The 22,294-nt window shown below is 41.1% G+C and overlaps 1 protein-coding gene across 1 annotated transcript in view; it reads right to left on the bottom strand.

Annotated features, from left to right (window-relative positions):
- Positions 1-22,294, bottom strand: part of unc5ca (unc-5 netrin receptor Ca) — a 662,261-nt gene that overhangs the window by 258,073 nt on the left and 381,894 nt on the right. Inside the window, exon 2 of the mRNA XM_055161462.1 lies at positions 11,521-11,757. Within this exon, the coding sequence (XP_055017437.1) occupies positions 11,521-11,757 (237 nt within the window). The remainder of the gene's footprint in view (positions 1-11,520; positions 11,758-22,294) is intronic.

The raw sequence follows: 22,294 nt of genomic DNA on the forward strand, positions 1-22,294 counted from the left end.
CATATGACTATCTGTGGTTACACTGTCTGGGTCAACATTTCTGTGAATTTCCTGTAAATACCAGTTACAGTTTGTCAATATTCTGACGAGATGGTCAGTATAAAGCTGTCAGCTCTTCTTGTACTAGGAGAGGTGACGTGGAGAGATGCTGTGTGAATCAACTTGAATCAAGAGATCTGTACCTGTGTGAGCCTAATAAAGAGACATGTTGTGAACACCTTTAATCCTTCTGGACTCTCTTTTAAGGCTCTTTTCAGGCCCCTCCAGAAGAAGCTGACAGCAACTGACCAATGAGAGGATGAACACCCACATTTTTTACAGTGCATTCATTCACAACACGCTCAGTGCTGGTAGCCCCTCTGTGGCACCTGGAATCCCCAGCGGTTTCTCATCCAAGTCCTAACCAGATCCAGCCCTGCGCAGCTTCAGGGATCAGATGAGATCAGGCTTTGACGAGGAGCTTTGGTCTCATAGGCTTTGTCCTTTTCGTGCATGAGGCTAGAATCATAGATAGAGGCATCAAACTTTAAATCTTTATTTCTCATGTGATCAATACTTCTAAAAGTTCATATCTGAGAGCCTCGCCTCCCCAAACGCCCCCAAGAACCAAATCTATATTTTATGACAGCCAGTGTGACCGCTTTGAGATGACTTAAAGGTCCCATATTACACAACATTGATTCTTGTGAGTTTTGAAGTCAAACTCAAAAACATATTTAAGTTGTTTTGTTTAATTCACACATGTTTGAGTAATTCTTTATTATTACCGTATTTTCCGGACTATAAGTCGTTCCGGAGTATAAGTCGCACCAGCCAAAAAATACGTAATGAAAAAGAAAAAAACATATGTAAGTTGCACTTGGGGGAAATTTATTTTATAAAATCAGAGACCAGGAACTGACATTTGATCTTCAAAGACAAGTTCTAGTAAAAACAATAGAAGAGAGAACAACAGACTGTTAACGTCACATATGAACAGTTCTTCAGATAAACTATAACATAAACAACAGAACAGAACAAGTTTAACAAACTCTCCATCTCACTCCAAATCACTAAATCCATTCAATTCTTCATCCTCGGTGTCACTTCTGAGCAACTCCACGACCTCCAGAGGTAAACAGAGCGCCGCTTCCTCTTCTGTGTCGCTGTCGTCAGACTCAGCATCAGTTCCAGTTAGAATTATTCCGGCCTTTCTGAATCCCGACAGGATGGTTTCGGTGTCACTGAAGTTCAGGCTTTGTCCATCCGTCCAGTGACTTCAGGAAAGGTTCATGGTGCATCCTGCCGGTTACCGTGAAGCTGTGTTCTCCGTCCCCGCTTTCCACCAGTCCCTCACAAGTTTCTCGCTCACTCCAAACTTATTTTCTGCTGCTCGTTTACCGTTTTCAGCCGAATATTTCACTACTTGCAGCAGGACAGAGGCTCTTTCTGCAGGAGACATGCGCAGTAGAGCCAAGTGACAGTGGTACAGGAGGAACAGGAGCAGCAGATACTGACTAGAGCCTCTCGCGCTTCAGTGTGAAAATGTATATATTTAAGTCGCACTGAAGTGTAAATCGCAGGAAACACCCAAACCATGTAAAAAAGTGCGACTCATAGTCCAAAAAATACAGTATTTATTATTAGTCTTTCTACATCTCCAAAGCTCAAAATGCTCTTTTCCACTTTGTGATATCATGAAGTGGTATTTTTCAAATTAGCAGCTCCTTTTAGATTTAGTTGAGTAAAGATTTGCAATTCCAGGACTGAAATCATACAGATGATTGTAGTGAAAATGAATGGAGTTTAAAAACACAGTGGAGAACTTCCTGTATTACCACATGGCATCACGAGGTGGAAGAGAGTCAGCCTAAATATGCAGGTGTGTGCGTTTTGATGAGGAAACGTTTTAACAAAGATCAGAAAATAGTGTAATGTGGGCCCTTTAAGCAGAAATAAAACACATATCTCTGCTGTTAAAATGAAAAGCACCTCAGGATCTCCTCCAACGCCACTCGGCAAAAACGGATCTGTCAGAACTCCGCGAAAACCTCTTCAATTTGCATGAGGTCAAATGAAAGAGTCTCTGAGCTCTGCCTTCGACTGAGCAGCTGAACGGAGGCCAGCGAATGAGGAACAGCTGTGTGGAAAGAGATGTTTAATTGTGACATTTCTGGGTTTGTAAGGATCATCATTCATAAAAATCATAAGTCTGGGCTGAGTCAGTGTATTTGTCACGGTACAGTCCATTTATCAGAGCCCCCGCGCGCTGACAGTCCAACATCTGCTCGTCCAACCAGATCTTCCTCCACACCGCAGCGCAGAGGAACGCTTCAGAGGAGGGAAGGAAAAGACGGAAAAGGGGAGAGATCGAAAATAACGAGTGACCCCTATGAATGATGAGTTGGTGTTTGCCAAAAAGAGACGAAGAGTTATGAGAAAGCAGACATCCTATTGAAACTTTGGAGTAACATCACGCTGGGGGTGTTCTGCACGTATCTCTATGGCGCAACGCTCACCGGTTCACGTGGTGTCACAGTGCACACACTTTAGGAAACAATGTCAAAACATTTTAGTGTCTGAACGTCAAGAAAAACTGCAAAACTCATTTTCAGGAGTCTGTGATCAATACGAGCGTTCATGTTTCTGTTCAAGAGTTTGATTTTCAACCAAAAACACTGAAAAACCTCTGAAATTTTCTAACTACGCATCAAAACGGCGCAGACAGCAAGGGAGTCCAACTGTCAGTGAAGTTAAATACCTTGGCCTCATTCTGGATGAAAATCTCAAATTTATCGGTCACATAAAATACTTAGCGAAGAAGATTAAAACTAGTCTCAATTGCTTTCATTTTATACGTAAAGATCTAACGCTCCAGACTTCAGAAGTATTCATAAATGCAATGATCTTCTCTCATCGTATTGTATCTTAATCACCCTGAAACCGCTCTGTTCATTTTACAAACTGACCCCAAACAGAGCTCGAAGCACTCTTCCCTTTTCCAAACACACTTGCACTCACATGTCAGTGACTGGTGCCCGCTGACATGGCACGGTGGCCGCGACTGCAGCCTAATTGTTATTGTTCACCCTAAAACGTAGGGCGCACTTGACAGAAAACAGAAAACAGAGCGCAAAGTGTTCTCCCCTTATCAAACACTCAATAGTGACACTCATGGCATCCAATAGTACAGAATGGCATTGCCCCATAATTGTAATTGTTAACTCTTGTAAACGCCAAAAACGTGCATTGGGTACGTGAGTAATCGAACAGGTCAATGACGAGCGCGTTGTGGAAATTATTTATTTTTTATGTACTGTGGAACATTCCAATCAAAGCCACAAGTACTAGAGACGCCACTAATACACAGTCTGACTCAAATTATATCCCATAAATTTGAGATAAACTGATAAACCAGATACAAGACAGTAAAAAAATAACAGATTAAATCAGGCATGTCCAAACTATGGCCCGGGGGCCAAATGCGGCCCTCAGACAATTTTTTCTTGGCCCTGAGACTTCCAGGTGAATTGGCCCAAATTACCTTGCATCAATTAAAAAATATTTCTTTACTGCAAGTTTTTTGAAAATCTACCTTGAAAAACCTAATATTTCTTATTTAGTGTGTGGTTTTAAGGATCGTAGCATGAATAAAGGACTGATGGCTCATTCTAACGTATTAAACATGCACGTATTTCAATTATTCCCTGTACTGAGCATCAGTCTACGGCCCTCGATTGGCCCTCTACTTCATCTGTGTTTAGATATGTGGCCCTTGATGAAAAAAGTTTGGACACCCCTGGATTAAATGAATATAAAAAGTAGTGTAGAGCAGAGTGCACAGATGTTTGGAGCAGACCACAGAGCGGAGAGAAGAGATGAATGAACACGAGCAGCAGGAGAGCAGCAGGAGAGGAGTCTGTGAGCGTCCAGGAGCCAAAGAGTCTGAGATGTTTCACATGTGCACAGATGATGGATGATCGAGCAGGTGCAGGTGAAACTAAAGAGAGAAGAACTGTACGACGCAAACGTTATTCGCGGGCTGTTGGACTGATGGAGGAGGCCTGAAGAAGAAGAGGACGTCCAGGATCTCAGGGTCTTGTTGGGAGAGGATGGAGCGTGAGATTGACAGACGGATTAGTGCAGCGTCTGATGTGGTGATGTGTGCGTCAGATGCCCTCCCAGCGTCTGCAGTGATGTGGTCTCTGTATCGGACTGTTGTGGTGAAGAAGGATCTGAGACCAAAGGCAAAGCTCTCGATTTTCCACTAAGCCTATGTTCCTGCTCTCACCTGCGGTCTTGGTTTTGTCCTGGTCTAAATCTCTGGTCCAACTCTCATTTATAATCCTGGTTTAGTCCCGGTTTAGATCTCTGGTCCTGGTTTATATCTCTGGTCCTGGTTTATATCTCTGGTCCTGGTTTATATCTCTGGTCTTGGTTTAGTCCTGGTTTAGATCTCTGGTCCTACTCTCACCTATGGTCTTGGTTTAGTCCTGGTTTAGACATGATTTAGATCTCTGGTCCTGGTTTAGATCTCTGGTCCTTCTCTCATCTTTGGTGGTGGTTTAGTCCTGGTTTAGATCTTCAGTCCAACTCTCACTTATGGTCTTGGTTTAGTCCTGGTTTAGATTTTGGTCCAACTCTCACTTATAGTCATGGTTTAGTTCCGTTTAGGTCTCTGGTCCTACTCTCTTCTATGGTCCTGGTTTAGTCCCGGTTTAGATCTCTGGTCCTGGTTTATATCTCTGGTCTTGGTTTAGTCCTGGTTTAGATCTCTGGTCCTGGTTTATATCTCTGGTCTTGGTTTAGTCCTGGTTTAGATCTCTGGTCCTGGTTTATATCTCTGGTCTTGGTTTAGTCCTGGTTTAGATCTCTGGTCCTGGTTTATATCTCTGGTCTTGGTTTAGTCCTGGTTTAGATCTCTGGTCCTTCTCTCATCTTTGGTGGTGGTTTAGTCCTGGTTTAGATCTCTGGTCTTGGTTTAGTCCTGGTTTAGATCTCTGGTCCTTCTCTCACCTATGGTCCTGGTTTAGTCCTGGTTTAGATTTTTGGTCCAACTCTCACTTATGCTCCTTGGTTTAGTCCTGGTTTAGATCTTTGGCCCACCTCTCAGGTATAGTCCTGGTTAATCCCAGTTTAGATTTCTGGTCCTGGTTTAGATTTTTGGTCCAACTCTCACTTATGGTTCTGGTTTAGATCTCTGGTCCTAATCTCACTTATAGTCACGGTTTAGTTCCGTTTAGGTCTCTGGTCCTACTCTCTTCTATGGTCCTGGTTTAGTCCCGGTTTAGATCTCTGGTCCTTCTCTCTCCTCGAGTCCAGATGCCTCCTGGACGTGTCCCTGGGGAGGTGTTCATTTCACCGGGAGGAGGCCCCAGGAAGACTCAGGACACACTGGGGAGACTATCGCCTTCCGCTGGCCCTGCAACCCGGTTCCAGATAAACGCAAGAAGATGTTGTCGACTCGAGAGGAGACAGAGGAGGGAGGAAGCAGGAGAGAGGAGATCGGACTGAGACAAACTTTTCCTTTTCTGATTTCAATACTAAAGCTTTAACCCTTCGCTCAATTTCATTTCTCTCCAGCGACTCGGTCAGGAATCACCGGCCAATCAGAGAAGAGCTGTGAAGCCACGATGTCTGGGTCCCTTTTGTGGAACAGCACAACAGTAAACAAAGCGTTGAGATGGATGTAGATGAAGACAGACATTCTGTGTTGGCAACGATTCCCAAGATCGAGGAAAGAGAATGTTTGGTGAATTTTATCAAGAGGAAAGACGTTATTGTGCTTCTTCCTACGGGATTTGGCGCATTACATACGTCACGACCAAATAGCAGCGATTGGTTAAATAAAAAAGTACCTGCCTACCGTCGAGCGAACAAATCCTAATGCTGCGAGGTCAGACGGTTTCCACGAAGTGAAATATGCTGATGAATCAGGTTATAACTTTCCAACCATAAAAGACAGAAACTTTTTTTTAGCATCTGCAGCGTAGCACTTGAAAAAGCCGCTCTAAGTGCTGTTATTTCTCAAATAAATAGCAAATTACTCATCTCTTGAAAGTCAAAATGTACAAATCCAAATGTAATAAACCCAGTGTTGGGAAGGTTACTTTAAAAATATATTCCCCTTACAGATTACAGATTACATATCCCAAAATGTAGTTTGTAATGTAATCCATTAAATTACTTAAAGTCAGTAACGTCTGAATACTTTGGATTACTTGATATTGTCCTGGTTTAGTTCTGGTTTTAGTTCTGGTTTTAGTTGTGGATTTAGTCCTGGTTTTAGACCTGGTTTTAGTCCTGATTTTAATCCTGGTTTAGTCCTGGTTTTAGTCCTGGTTTAGTCCTGGTTTAGTTCTGGTTTAGTCCTGGTTTAGTCCTGGTTTAGTCCTGTTTTTTTTGTCTTGGTTTAGTCCTGGTTTAGTTCTGGTTTAGTCCTGGTTTATTTCTGGTTTTAGTCCTGGTTTTAGATCTGGATTTAGTCCTGATTTAGTCCTGATTTTAGTTCTGGTTTTAGTCCTGGTTTAGTCCTGGTTTAGTCCTGTTTTTTTTTGTCTTGGTTTAGTCCTGGTTTAGTTCTGGTTTAGTCCTGGTTTATTTCTGGTTTTAGTCCTGGTTTTAGATCTGGATTTAGTCCTGATTTTAGTTCTGGTTTTAGTCCTGGTTTAGTTCTGGTTTAGTCCTGGTTTAGTTCTTGTTTTAGTCCTGGTTTTAGTTCTGGTTTTAGTCCTGGTTTAGTCCAGTTTTTTTGTCTTGGTTTAGTCCTGGTTTTAGTCCTGGTTTAACCCAAAATATGAAAACAGGAAAATATCGCTGTGTAATCCATTTATTTCAACAAAGTAACTGTAATCCAATTACCACTCACTGAAACAGTAACTGTAACTGAATACAGTTACTCAGAATTTGTACTCTGATTACGTAACTCGTAACTCGTTTTTTGTTTTGAGGCAATAAGGATTTTTTTGTTTACTTACAGACTTGATATTTTGCACCTTTGTTGCTGAGGCCCTAAATTAATCTTTTTATTATGAGCCCATCTACAGCTCACGTCCCCCCGAGCGTCATCGCCAAACTGAACCTGTAACCTGTCCATCATCATCCCCTCGCCCCTTGTGAACTCACCCTCCACTCCCTCGCCCACTTTGAGAAGTTTGACTCTGCTGCACTGGACTCGCTCCCATGAGACGAGACAAACGGAGATGAATCAATTTGTTTTCAAGGCCCTAAATTAAGCTTTTTTTTTAATGTCCAAAAAGTTGTTTATACATGTTTGCTGTGTGTTTTGTATGAAAGAGTGTGAATTTTTATTTTTTTTTTTTTTTCCATTTGTATTTCTGGTCCTGTAACTTTTATTACAGCCAAATGGCACAAATACAGCAGCAGATTGTGAAATAACAGGCTGTACTGAAAACAAAGATGCATAAACAGGTGAGGACAAAGTTAGGTCTTTAGGTCTGGATGGGTTAAATATCTGCTGAAACCCGAACCAAACCAGGGCAGAGACTGAAATAAGACCAAACCGATCCAAACGTGTCTCTTATTTGTCTCTTAAAGGTTGTATAGGGGATTTTTTTTTTTTTTTGTTTCAAATTGTCATTGAAAGTTTAAAATAGCATTACAGAGACTCAGCAGCCTTGTAATTATGATGACCAAAAAAAAAAAAAACAAGAATGAAAATCTACGAACTGTGGACGTAGTGAGGCCAGATAAATATGAGCCAATAGATAACGAGGCTCCCTCTTTATCTATTGGCTGTTATGTTGTCAATCAAACTCTCTACGTTTCTAGTGTAACTGACTCGCCGGCTCATGAGTACTACATGGTTTATGCAGCGGTTCTTAGAGGCTTTTTCAAAGTGTTGCTTCCTCGCAATTCGCACAAAGTTTGTTGCGATGGCGGACAAGAATCCACGACCAGTTCGTCGCAAAAGAAAGTCCGTTTTTGATGTCGCTGAAAGAAGAAGAGAAGGGGAAAAGGAGCGAAGACAAACTAAGGTGATTCTTGGAGATTCCTTCCTGCGATTGCGCGACTGAAGCAGACGAAGGGTCTAAAAACTGATGCGTTGGTCGCTAAAATATTTCTAGACGGGTCACTTCAACAGTAATTCTGAACGCGCACTGGATGTAAACAAGCGTGATTAGGAGTAAGGAGGCAGGAGGAGATGTTTCTGCTGACGGAGGAGGAAGGTCGTGTCACGCATGCGCAACATTTGACAAAGAACTGTCGCTGTATTTCACTTCCCTTAAAAAATCCTCTATACAACCTTTAAGTAACCGCAAAACAACTATGTATAAATAAAATAAAACTCAGTAAAACGATAAAACTCTGGAAACGAATTCTTCAGTATCACAAACCCCAAAATGCCTGTCCTCCTCAGACCTGTGCTGAAGAATCCCAGCCTCCTCCTCCTCCTCCTCGTGCTCTGACCTGTGCTGCTGACAGCTTCATAAATGTCTCCTCTTCCTCCTCCGTGGCGTTCCTGACGACTGCGTTCGGGGACCCGGCCTCATTCACAAACAGGTGTGGTCCCCGAAGCTCACTAAAAGTCCAGATCAGACCTGAGCCGCTGCCAGAACTACGGCGTGATTCATTACGGAGGAGCGTATGGAGTGTACAGAAGTGACGGGAGGGGAGGGCATCTGGCTCAGCTCCAGGAAAACACTGTAGAATCCATTAAAGTGTCCTGTCAACAGAGTAGTAGCGCACAGAGGAGGCAGACAGCTGTGGGACTGCCCATGGACATATGAACGGAGCCGTAATGGATCTAACCTGTTTGTCAGCGCGGAGCCGGACCGAGGACGGGCTCAGAGATACAGAAACAACATGTCAATGAAGATGTCATGAGCTCTGCCCCGGAGCCGTCAACAAATCGATGGCCGGATTCAGTCGATACGAAAACTGATTTTGAATCAAGATACTCCTGTGACATTGTTGTGTTGCACTGCGGCACGGAGGCTGAGTGGGGAGCGCTGAAGACTCACAACAAGAAGGTTCTGGGTTTGATTCATGGGTTTTTTTATGTGTGGAGTTTGCATGTTCTGTCTGTGTCTGGGTGGGTGTTCACCAGTTTCCACTGTAAGAGAATTTAAGTAATTTATCTTCCACTAGGGATGTAACAATAACTGAAATATCGTGATATCGTATCGTCAAAGTTCTCACAATAATATCATGGACCATCACAATATATCGAATTACAAGTCTCTTTGCTTAAATTAAGAGTTATGGTGCAGCAAGAAAAAACACAGGGAACTACATAGACCATGATCCTTTGCTCCATTTCAGTGCAGACTACAAGAAGAAATAACAGTTCTAACACTTCTAAGTCTTAGTTCTTTGGATTAAATCTTGTTAAAGGTATTTTAAGAGCAAAAAGTCACATATTAACAGTTTTAGTTGTTTAGCCTCTACAAAATATCGCAATAAATATTGTATCATCATGAGATTTGGATATTGTTACATCCCTAATCATGAGCCTCCCCACCATATCGTGAGCTTTCCTACGATATCTCAATAAATATCATACCGTGACAATATTGTATCGTGAGACTTGGATATCGTTACATCCCTTTCTTCCACGTACATCTCAGTTTAACACTGACTCACAAAAGCTATATTTACACCATGATCTTCCCTTGGCACACCATTATCTAAACTGTGACATATTGCTGTCTAAATGGAGCCTACTCGCCTTCATAATCTCACCACTCTTGCTTTATAAACTTCCTCCTTTGGAAGCAGAGTCAGGGGGCTTGAACACTCAAAGATCATTACTATCACTATGTTCACTTTTTGAAATCAAACTATGTTGACTTTTCACGTCCTACCAGGCCTCCTGCTTAAGACATCCAGTTGGTCTCCAGACTTTTACTTCCACCCTTTCTTGGACAAGCTGAAAATTTCTACAACATCCACCATCAATCCAAAACTTTACTATGCAACACGACATGGCATGAACACAGACAACCAGCTCAATGAGGGGTTACTAGTATTTCTGTTCTGGTCACTAACCAATTACAATATAACTGGCTTCTTTTTGTAAATTATTGTGGGTGATATAATGTGGAAAAGGTTTTGGTTGGGATTCTAGCGTTCAGTATAAAGGCCAACAACCCCACAAGCCTGGCAGCTTTACCCAGCCTTAAGGAGAAAGGCAAGATAGGGCCCTGGCTCCAGTTTACCCCCCACAGGTTGGGCAACTTTACACAGTGAGCTGAGTGAGCCTGGGCTCCTGTAGCGAAGGCCATCTGGGGCCCTGGAGCTCCAGGCTTGCACGTTCTCCGTGTGTCTGGGCAAGTTTCCTCCAGCAACTCTAGTTTCCCCATCAACCCAAAACATGCACCATATGTCAGATCTTTAGCTAAGGCAGTCCTGACCAAGACTATACCGCAAAAAACTAAATCAAAAAGTTAAGATGACTTGAATTAAGAAAGTTTTATCATGATTTGAGTACCGTATTTTCCGCACTATAGGGCGCTCTGCATTATAAGGCGCAGTGTCATTCGAATGGTCTATTTTCAAGCTTTTTTCACATATAAACTGCACTGGACTTTAAAGGAAACACAACAGTTGGATGGGTGAGTGGGACTTTGTTTGTTGTGCGTTCACGGTGACTCTGGGCTTTGTTCAGTTGTGGCGTGTAGGGAGGGTGCTGTCTGGGACCAACGGATTGTCGGCGTGTTCGCAGTGACTCAGTTGTTCAGTCGTGTCTAGAAGTGGCACATTGCGCTCGCTTTTTCGGTTCGTTCCTCCGTTCCGTTCCTCGTCGGCGTGGAGTGATGAGTGTGTCTGTGGGTGTTTTTCGCTGTGCGGTCGCTGTCTGCTCCGTGTGTGTTTGCGTGTTCTGCGGGTGGTGCGGCTTTGTAGTTTACTGAAGTCGTGCTGGGACACCCGAGTGGATTCGTGTTTAGGGCGCTTTGGATTGTGGGACGCGCAGTCATTTTTTGATGGGGTTGGAGGCTTATAAACATGCCCTATAGCCCGGAATTTACTTGACAAGTAAAGTATAAGTAATAAGTAAGTTATCTGCCAGTGGAATAAGACTTTTTGTACCTAAAATATGAAAATACATCTTGCTTCACTTAAAAAAAAAGAAAAACAACAACTTTTTGCACTTAAAATAAGAAACAAAATCGAATGTTGCTTGAATTAAGAAAAACACACTTATTCCATTGGTAGATCATTTAACTTGTCAAGTTAAATCTACTCAAATAAAGTAAAATATTCTTAATTTAAGTCATTTTAAGTTACCTAAATATCGGTTGTTGTTTTTTTTTCCAGTGTAGGTCAAGATCTGAAGATGGGTCCCCAGCAGCAGTCAAATGCAAATAACTAACTTTTCTATCGTGTGCCTTAACCAATAAAAGTTAGAGGAAGACATCTTTACTTTATTACAAAAACTAGACCTAAATTATTAAACAGAAAATCAAACTTTGACAGCTTCACAAATATCGACTATGTCTATGTCAGTGAAGTGTTTTGCTCAAGAACACAAATGGAAAATGAACCTCCACCCTCTTGTTTGCGTGACAGTGTCCTTACCGGAGTTGTCGTCGACGCGCTCCTCCACCACATGGTCCTTCTGGTGCACCCACTCGCTGTTGCACTTGAAGTAGATCTGGGTGGCGGGCGTGGCTTTGCAGTACAGGTTCACCGGTTTGGTCTTCACGATGTATCCCTCCTCCGGCTCAAACAAGAAGTGGGGGAGGGGCTCCGGCGGGTCGGACGGGAACGTTTCGGGAAGTTCGCTCAGACTCAGGAAGTCGTCGTCCTCTCTCACTGTGGAGGAGCAGATAAACAAGGAGACGCGTTAAAGAAGTTATATTTTGTACATTTTAAATCATATTCATCATCTAAAACAACTTAAAAGAAACAAGTCCGCTGATTTTTGCTCTGGAAACTGACATTGCCTTAAACGTCATCGCAACAAAGAGCCGTGAAGTTGTCTGCACTTCCGATGGACAGCTGCACATCACACCGGCGAGCAGCAGATATATATTTTTTTTAGATTTGTACCAAAATTACTACGCGACACTGCCAAATCCTAGCCAGGCTCTCCAGCGACGAGGTCAGGAATCAGAATACACTAGACCAGGGGTGGGCAAACAACGGCCCGCCAAACTTGAATAATATTAATTTTGCGTGTTTTAAAAGTAATTTCAATAAATAGTAAATACCGTGGGACTTGAAAGACAGATATTTTGTTGTGATGCTTTGTAATGATTTTCAATTATGGGATATTTCAATAACGTGGGGTCTGTTTTCTACACATCCCATGTTATTTTTTTTTCTCTTATGAGGCGAATTACCAAAAAAAAACTCCACCAGTCTGCTCCTGTCCGGCCCTTCCGTCAAATTTTAGAACCCTTTGTAGCTCCACGAGTCAAAAAGTTTGCCCACCCCTGCACTAGACGGTTTGCAAGTGCGAGTTCGGGCACCAGCCAATCAGCGAAGAGACAGACGTTCTACGTTGGCAACGATTCGCGAGATTGAGGATTTAAAGCCGGAACAAAGAGAATGTTTGGTGAATTTTATCAAGGGGAAAGACGTTATTGCCCTCCTTCTTATGGGATTTGGGAAAAACTTAATATACCAGTTAGCCCCGGTAGAGGCGCATTACATACGTCTTGACCAAATAGCAGCGATTGGTTCAATAAAAAAAGTAAAAGGTCAGACAGTTTCCACAAAGTGAAACTGGCTGATGAATCATGCTACCATATTACAGCACTTTCTGGTCTATTTTATGTTTTTTTCGTCATCAAAAACAGACCTGAAGTTGTGTTTTGTTTAATTCGTGCACATATAATCACACAAACCCTGCATATTTAAGCTCGTCTCAAACAGAAAACACTCAGTTCCACCTTGTGTTTTCAAACTCCACACACCGTCACTAGAATTATTTTGCTCATTTCAGCAATGGACTTGCAAATCTTTACTGAACTAAAGCTAAAACGTAGCTGTGTACTTGAAAACACCCACTACGCGACATCACAAAGTGGAACACAGCGTTTAGAGCTAAAAAAAAATATTGAAACATGTGAATGAAACAAAACACAACTCTGGGAATGATTCTGAGCAGGTAACAATGTTCTAACATGATTAAAAGCTCACAATTTTGTCAATTTTGAGTAATATGGGACCTTTAAATTGCCAATCGCTATGGCAACGGTGCTACTTTTGCATATGTCTTGACCAAATAGCAGCGATTGGTTAATTAAAAAAAAAAGTACCCGCCTACCTACCAAATTCTAATGCTGCGATATGAAATACAACGTTGAGAGGGTAAATGAGAAAGGGAAACAAGTATATATAATGGTTAAAAGCTCTGAAAAGTCCATTTTGCAGCACTGGTCTTTTTCAAGTGTGTTAAAATGGCATTTAGAGTGAGGCCAACCTTTGACAGTCAACTCCAGAGGGACAAAAGTGACGCCACGGTAATATTTCAACTTTGATTGTTATGAACAGACCTTAAGTGTCATATCGTGTACTTACGGTGGATGAGATAAGGCTACACGATGTCATATTTGTTTTTCTAACCTCTTCAGTTTCCCTCGCAGAGCCAAGAAACGCTCATGTCCTTAATGTATTGTTTGGACTTAAAAATTCTAATTTGAGTGATCGTTCATCATTCCGGAGTGTCCTGAGGAAACTTCTGATCCAAAAAAGAAAGCACAACATCATAGATTGCCAAAATGTTCAGTAAGATAAATCCAGAATATACTGTCTGCGTCTGTTTAAGTGTTTTATAGTCTAAAGGCTCGTTCAGACCGGGGCAGGGCGTCCAGTTTATATGCAGAGTCTACGGGGACGCGTGTCTTGGGCGTCCTGCGTTTTTGCTGCGTGTCTTCGACTAGATCAGGGTGACCATATTTGCGTTTGTCAAAACCAGGACACCGTACGGGGGGGTGGGAGGTGGGGCCTCGTCATCGACACTTGAGCTACTCTCACCTGGCAAAGCTTTTTAATGTTTTTCGGTGTCCTGGTGCTTTGAGGTCCCTGACACCGCCACTGGACACCGAAACATATGTGCCTGCTTTGTACACTGTGCACATGGACTCCCACTTGTCTCGACCGGGACGGAGAGCGGAGAATTTCTGGTACAAGTCATCGTTAAATATGCATTTGTGCTTCGGCGTGTTGCAGACTGACCGACTGTGTTTGCTCGCTCCTTCTGAGTCACAGAGAGCTACGAGAGACGCTCAGTTTAATGGCCCAGCGAAATGTAATGAAAACATGAAGACATTTGCATCACTTTATAAAAAAACTTAAATAAAAACAGGATGGCCAGGACAGGACACAAAAAACTGACATGTCCAGGGAAAAATGAACATTTGGTCACCCTACACTAGATGTGTTTCCAGGGCGTCGGCATCAGAAGTTGAAAATTCTGAAGTTTTCGCGTCAGGTGCACCGCAGTCAGGGACGAGTTTCCAGTGACGTACCGACTTTTATTATCCGCAAGAAAGAGAAAGACCCGAGAAAGAGGCGAGGAGCCACAAACATTAGCGGAGTATAAATATATACATCGCGATCAAAGAGCAGATGGCCAGGACTACACCAGGACCAGACCAGGACCAGGACTGGACCAGGACTGATCCAGTGTCATTAGTGGCGTATACATAGATATACACGCCGCAGTCCTTGACCCGATCACCTCCGCTGATGGTTTTATGTAATAAATAGACTAAAGTCTCTCTCAGCCTGGTCTGCCATCGTTCCACGAAAAGACAGAGATCGGGCCCATGTTTCCCTGGCAACGGACACGTATCTGAGGTATGTGAACTCCAAAGCAAAGGCGTCCACATAGAGGCATCTAAGGCATTTTTTTGATCTGAACGCACCAAAATAAAGTGTCAGCATCATAGTCTGTTTATATAAATAGACATAGCTAACCCACGAGTCGCCATGTTCCAAGTAGGAAGTGTTCACAGGGGCACTTCGGTTCCATCAACGCTGGATCCAACTGACTCTGCAAGGAAAACTTGTCTCCTCTCTCTGTAACCGCTGCTGTCTCTGACTCTGATCAGCCTGTTTAAGATCATTTGGAATTACAAAATAAACACATGTTATCATTTTACCTGATGCATGGACTAAAGTGGCATTGCTTTTATTTTAGAAGTGTTTTTTTTAAATTAATTTTTGTAAGGCAACCTCATTGCTTAGTCATAAACTCTAAATAAAACAGTGCTATTTACTGCTTTTGGGTCCGGTCAAGTGGTAACGGAGGGAAACAGGGGCAGATTTTTGACATTCAAATGTCTCTTATTCAGAAACTAGAGGGACTATTGAAATAAGTAAAGTATCAGAATGTAGGAAAGAGTTACACTCCAACAGGGTCAAGTTAAACCTGTGATATTCTTTCAAGTTGTTGACAAAAAATTTTAAAACTCATGTCGGTAACGGAGGGAATGAAATATGCAGCACTTTTTGGACAATAAATCCAAACAGTGATAACTCTTGGTTCTCACTTACAGATCCTTAACAAACTGGTTTGAATATTTGCTTCATATAGTTTTCTACCATATGGTACAAGATTAGGTTGAAAAACCTTTTACTTTTTGAGTAATGACATTTTTTATTAAGAAAGTTCATGGTAACGGAGGGAAAAGTAACGGAGGGAAAATTGTGTAAGCAAGTAGAAGGTGCAGGATTTTACATAATTTGTCGCTTTTTTCTTCCGAATATTTTAATATTACTTCAAAATGAAAGGAAACTATTTCTATTAAATATGTCAGTCCTTCCAAGCAAATTTTTATCATTTTAAATTAATTTTTTTTTAAATCATGAACCTTCATCAACAGTTCAAAGATGGAATAACACAAGATATGATGAAATACATCCGTTTATTTACATGATTTGCAGGTTTTTGAAATTTGGGAAATAATTTTTGTTCCATGTTTCATTCATGGTCTGTTTAAAACATATGTAACTTTAGAACCAAAAATGGTACAGAAAAAAGGTCAACAGTTTCATAAACTAGAGTACATATGTATCTGTTCAATACATTTTTATATCAGATGCATTAACTTGAATTTTTGGCCTTGTTGTTTACTTCTGCTTGACCGGGCCCTTTTTCTAAAGAAATACAATTAATATTATGCAGAATTGAGTTAAGTATTTTGGCACTCCACAATATTTTCAGTTTCTCATGTGTCCACAGTGTGACATGAAACAGCTCTACTTTACATTTATTCAGTTACTGGTGGTTTTACAGCTCAAAAACACCTCTGACTCTGAGCAGCATTGCCTCTCCACAGATCTGACCTGTAACTTGGTCTGGTTTGGTCTCCATGAAGACATTCCAGACGAAGCAATAACATGTCCATGGCGCCTCCACCAGAAAAGCTACACAATGCACCTTTAAGTCAGGTTTCTTTTTTAAAAACGGCTAGAATACAGCACGTTTCAAATGGGACAAGCCCTTCAGACTGTTTCACAATAGAAAAAGAACGAACCCGAGGAAGAGGGAAGCAGAAGGAGCAGATAAGAGACAATAGCAGAGAGGAGAGAAGAGGTGTGGTTGACTCTGGGGTCTTTCTTGGCGTTTTCTTTGCCTTTTTTTTTTTGCCTGGGTGGTCTGTTTTCTGCCGATCATGTTTCCGACGGCGATCAATTATTTATGGCAGCAGCGTGAGAGAAAGGAGGGATCACGCTCGGAATGATAAACGAGAGGAAAAACTGTGCCCAGGAAGAGAAAGAGAGAAAGGAAGGAGGAGGAGGAGGAGGAGGGTACGGACTGCAGAAAGATTTGAAAGGTCCATTATGTCAAATGTCTGAAACTGAAGTAAACAAGAGGAAAAAAAATACATAAGTGGAAATGGTTGTGCGCAATATGTCTTTTTTTTATTCTCTAAAGTACTTTGTTTACGAACTATGCTTTACAAATACACTTGCCTTACCTTGCCAGAGCATCAATTAGTTTTTCAACCCATCTCTTGATCTTGGGCTGTCATCGGAAAGAGAACCTCGTAAATATGATCGAGTAGACGAGCGTGAATGAAGCAAAACACAACTCCAGGTATGTTTTTGATTTGAGAACCATTAAAAAAAGGCTCGAAAATGTCAATTTAACATTACATTTGCCCTTTAACGTGGGACTAAACACCTAAAATTACAAGTTTTTTACACCACGTGGCGGCAAATGTGGCAGAAAACCTTCAGAAGAAATACTTTGAGAAAATGAAGACACACAAGGGACTGCTGGATTATGTAAAATGATCAGTTTGCCTTTTCTGTATCCATGGAGACTGTGCAAGAGGCTAACTAAGGTTGTAGATATGGAAATTTTAGATGCTGCGGGCGTTTTACACCATATGCTGCAGCAAATGCGGCAGAAGACCTTCCGGAGGAACACTTTTGGCTCCTCCACAGGATCTGCTCACCCCACCTGATCAGTCCTCGTGTTAAACTGCACTGAGACTTTTGACCGAGACACAAAGGAACTAAAACGAGCAGTGGAAATGTTGCAACAGTTTTCTGCAGCAAAACTTGAATTTCCCTCAGGATTAGTAAAGGGTCTTCCTCTCTCTAAACCAGGGATCTCCAACCTTTTTTCTCCGGTGAGCTACTTTTACAAAACGCTCTAGGTTTAGGTTTTTCACTGACAAAGTTTCAAAACTTTTCCATGACTTTTTCATGACCTAAAGTGAATTTTCCATGAGTTTATGTCACCTACATGAGTAGATTTGATCAGACTTTTAGGGCTAAATATGAAATGTTAACTCTTTCCACTCACCTTATGGTTTGGGATTATAGATTTTTAACATTCAAAATACTGTCAGTGTATTTATTGTTTCTCTTGTTGTAGGGAAATAATCATAATAGTCTAATGAGAACTTAACAGAACGTTGCTTTTCCAGGATTTCCATGACCGTGAGAACCCTGAGATGAATAAGATGGGCAGCCAAGCGTATTGATTTTTTACAATCTGTGTCTATGTGAGAAACGAACTCTTAGTTCATTTTCAGATGTATTTACCTCCGCAAGCTGTTGTTATGTTTGTTTTCAGTTCTGTGTGATTTATTTTCATTTTTCATTTTTTATACACAAAAAAAAAAACATTGAGCTTTATTGATCTTGTACAATTTCTGTTGTAAGTTGTCCTTGTTATGACTAAAAATGCAATAATTTCTTCTGTGAATAGGGGCAATTCTTCACAGATCTGACTTTTCCACACCTGAAAAATAACATTTTCAATTTCCATAACTTTTCCAGGATTTCCATGACCATAGGAACCCTGATATAAGAAAGAGGGCAAGACTTAGATGGGGTACAGTTAGATTCCTGTAAAACATAAACCATTTATCCATTTATTAGTGCACAGAGTTAAGCACCAGTGGTAACAGTCGTGTAATTAATACATTTTGAGTTATTCAGCATTATGTATGTTTCAGAAATCCCTTGGTGAGATACTCGGAAGAGGGTGGAGAGCTACTGGTAGCTCCCGAGCTACAGGTTGGAGACCCCTGCTCTGAACTAAACCACAACCACAGTTCAAATAGGCAGTACTTGGAGGACTAAAGGGAATAGGAAGGATGTGGTCTGAAGGTATGAGGAATAGTGTGATTGGTTTAGCAGGTATTCACACCTTCAAACCCCGGCCCTGGAGCCAGGTGTTTGTATCAGAAACAGGGCAGTCATGTGTGATGCCATATAGTACTTGAAAGTGGCCACTGAAGGCAGTACACACAGTAATTGACTGTATTTACCTTGTTTCTGGTAAAATTACAAAAAGAAAGACAAAGCTGTTACAACACAGCACAACAAATACTTAGTCCCACTTTAAACTCACAATAACTAACACTGAAATGTGACATCTGTGGTCACTGTAATGAATGTTTATAATAGACAGACCATCTAACGTCTAAAAACGACCATCTAAAAAAAAAAAAAACATAATTGAATCACGATAGTTCTATAGTTTACAGTTTTAACTGTGCAATTTTAAATTTGATTTGTTTAAATCAGAAGTGTCCAAACTTTTTTCAAGAGGCACAACTCAAAACATGGATGACGCTGATCAAGGGCCATAAACTGGTGCTCAATACAGTGAATAATTCAAAACAGGTTCAAATGAATCACCAAACATTTATTCATGCTTAGATCCTAAACAGGACTCACTAAATATTTGATACCAGTTTTATCAGGGTATATTTACAAAAACTTGCAGTAGAAAGTAATGTTAAAGGGCCCATTTACACTATTTTCTGATCTTTGTCATAATGTGTCTTCACCAAAAACAGACCTGGAGCTGTGTTTTGTTTCATTCATGCAACTTTAATAACCAAATCTGGCATATTTAGGCTGAGTTATTCTCTCTGTTCCACCTGGAGCTGTGTTTTTAAACTCCAGACACCTTCATTAGAATCATTTAGATAATTTCAGCCCTGGATTTGTCAATCTGTACTGAACAAAAGCTACAAAGGTAGTTGTTTACTTGAAAACTACCAGTAGATGACATCATAAGGTGGAACAGAGCTTTTTGAGCTTTGGAGATGTATACAGACTTATCCAGGATTACTCAAACACTGCAAAAAAGTTAAGATGACTTGAATTTAAAAAGTTTCATCATGATTTGAGTAAATTTCACTTGTAAATTAAAGTAAAGTAAAATTATCTGGCAGTGGAACAAGACTTTTTGCGCATAAAATATGAAAATATACAACTAGCTACACTTTAAATAAGGAAAACAACAACTTTTTACACTTAAACAAAATCGAATGTTGCTTGAATTAAGAAAAACACACTTATTCCATTGGCAGACAGTTTTACTTGTCAAGTTGAATCGACTCATAAATAAAGTCAAATGTTCTTAATTTAAGTCATTTTATCTTACCTAGATATTGTTTTTTTCCAGTGAATGAAACAAAACACAACTCTAAGTATGTTTTTGATGAGGTAACAACATTATAACATGACTTAAAGCTCACAAGAATCCATTTTTATGTACTATAGGACCTTTAAGGTATGTGCCAATTCACCCAGAAATCTGAGGCCCAGAAAAATTGATCTGAGGGCCTCATTTGGCTCACGGGCCACAGTTTAGACACGCGTGGTTCCATTTTGCGTTTTGCCCCTTTAAGAACCCCAGAGAGGTGGGCGAGACCGGGGCCCGAAACCCAACAGAGCCACAATTTTCCACAGATAACTAAATTCTGCGGCGCGTTTTCATCCTCCCCGAGAACTAATTACACCAGAGAGCGCCAGAAATGCCATCGCCGTGACTACAAAGGGAATGCATGGTTTGCGCGGTTTGCTTTACCCGGCTATAGGCTCCCAGATAAACATGAAGGCGCTCGCTGATTCGCATGTAAACCGTTTTTAAAAAGGCGCTCGCGGGAGTCTCACCTGCAGCCGGAGCTCTGCCGCCGCTGCTGACATATGCTAATGCTGACACTTGTTTGTTGAGGAGAGAATGTGGAAACACACGCGCTCATTTGAATATTATTACGGCGCTAATGAAGGCAGGACTTATCTGCAGCTGCCAGGGACGTGTTCAGAGATGGCGGTGGCGCAGTGGGTCGAGAAAACGCCCAGCTACGGGAAGGCGGCCAGTTCAAACCATATGCACGTGTGGTTTATTATAGGATTTCACACTGGAGTGAATAAATGTATGAATTATATCCTTGCTCAGTGTTGGGGAGTAACAGATTAAATGTACCAGAGTTACGTAATCAGAGTACAAATTATGAGTAACTGTATTCAGTTACAGTTACTGTTTCAGTGAGTGGTAATTGGATTACAGTTACTTTGTTGAAATAAATGGATTACACAGCGGATTTTCCTGTTTTCACATTTTGGGCTAAATCCTTTTTTTTTTTTTTTCTGTAATTCCACTCATTGTCGGACACTAAATCAGGTCTAAACCACGTCTAAAACCAGGTCTAAACTAGATCTAAACCAGAACTAAACCAGGACTAAACAAGGACTAAAACCAGGTCTAAACCAGGACTAAACCAGGTCTAAACAAGGACTAAAACCAGGACTAAAACCAGGTAAACCAGACTAAACCAGGTCTAAAACCAGGACTAAACCAGGTCTAAACAAGGACTAAACCACGTCTAAAACCAGGTCTAAACCAGGACTAAACAAGGACTAAACAAAGGACTAAAAAAGGACTAAAACCAGGTCTAAACCAGGACTAAAACCAGGTCTAAACCAGGTAAATCTAAACCAGACTAAACAGGACTAAAACCAGGACTAAAACCAGGTCTAAACCAGGACTAAACCAGGTCTAAACAAGGACTAAAACCAGGACTAAAACCAGGTCTAAACCAGGACTAAAACCAGGACTAAAACCAGGTCTAAACCAGGACTAAACCAGACCAGGACTAAAACCAGGTCTAAACTAGATCTAAACCAGAACTAAATCAGGATTAAAACCAGGACTAAAATCAGGTCTAAAAACAGGATTAAAACCAGGACTAAAACCAAGACTAAACCAAGATTAAACCAGGACTAAAACAGGATTTAACTGGACTAAATCGTGCCGTGTGGACCGTGTCTCCTTCTCTTCTATCAATAATATTTTTAAATTGGTTAAATAAAGTTTGGGCTTTTCATTTTCTTTTAGCAAACAAAACATCTTATGTGAAGATTTCCAAGTTTTTGCTTCTCTACAGCAAATCAAGTAATCCAAAGTATTCAGATTACATTACTCACTTTGAGTAATTTAATGGATTATGTTACAAACTACATTTTGAGGTTTGTAATCTGTAATCTGTAGGGGATTACATTTTAAAAGTCACCTTCCCAACACTGTCCCTTGCTTTATGTGAAATGTAGGTGACAAGTGATAATGTAATAAACAGGGATGTAACAATAATAGAAATATCATATCGTATCGTCTCATGTTAACACTTAATTCTTAATGAAAATGATTTTTTGGAGTAAGGGGTGGTTTATTCAGATTTTAAAGTCGAATTCATTTATTTCTCGATCATGTAAACGTTTATTCTTCTTAAAAATAATTCTGCTTGTTGGGTCGCCCTTCTGATGCGATCCCGACGATCCGGCTCCACCAGTCCTGGCTTCGGACTTTCATCCACGTCTCTTCAGGATTTGTGAGAGGGATGCGGGAGTGGACTGAGGTAGAGCAGCAGTGACTCAGTTTGTCTTCTTCCTCCCTTCTCCGACACTCTTCCCGTAAAGTGTGATGACAGAATTCTCCAGCTGCTGCTTCATTATCATTGGAACGACTGCGGAAAAAGTTTGGATGATGTTTGTGTCCGTGGAGTAACTACAAAAAAGATGACAAAAAAGCCGGTAGCAGCTGAAGTGTGTGTTTTCTTCCGGTCGACGTAAATACGTTCGTGTC

This window comes from Boleophthalmus pectinirostris, unplaced genomic scaffold (genome assembly GCF_026225935.1).
Source record: "Boleophthalmus pectinirostris isolate CB_2022bp ecotype Guang Dong unplaced genomic scaffold, ASM2622593v1 HiC_scaffold_4, whole genome shotgun sequence".
In the NCBI taxonomy this organism is placed as follows: domain Eukaryota; kingdom Metazoa; phylum Chordata; class Actinopteri; order Gobiiformes; family Gobiidae; genus Boleophthalmus; species Boleophthalmus pectinirostris.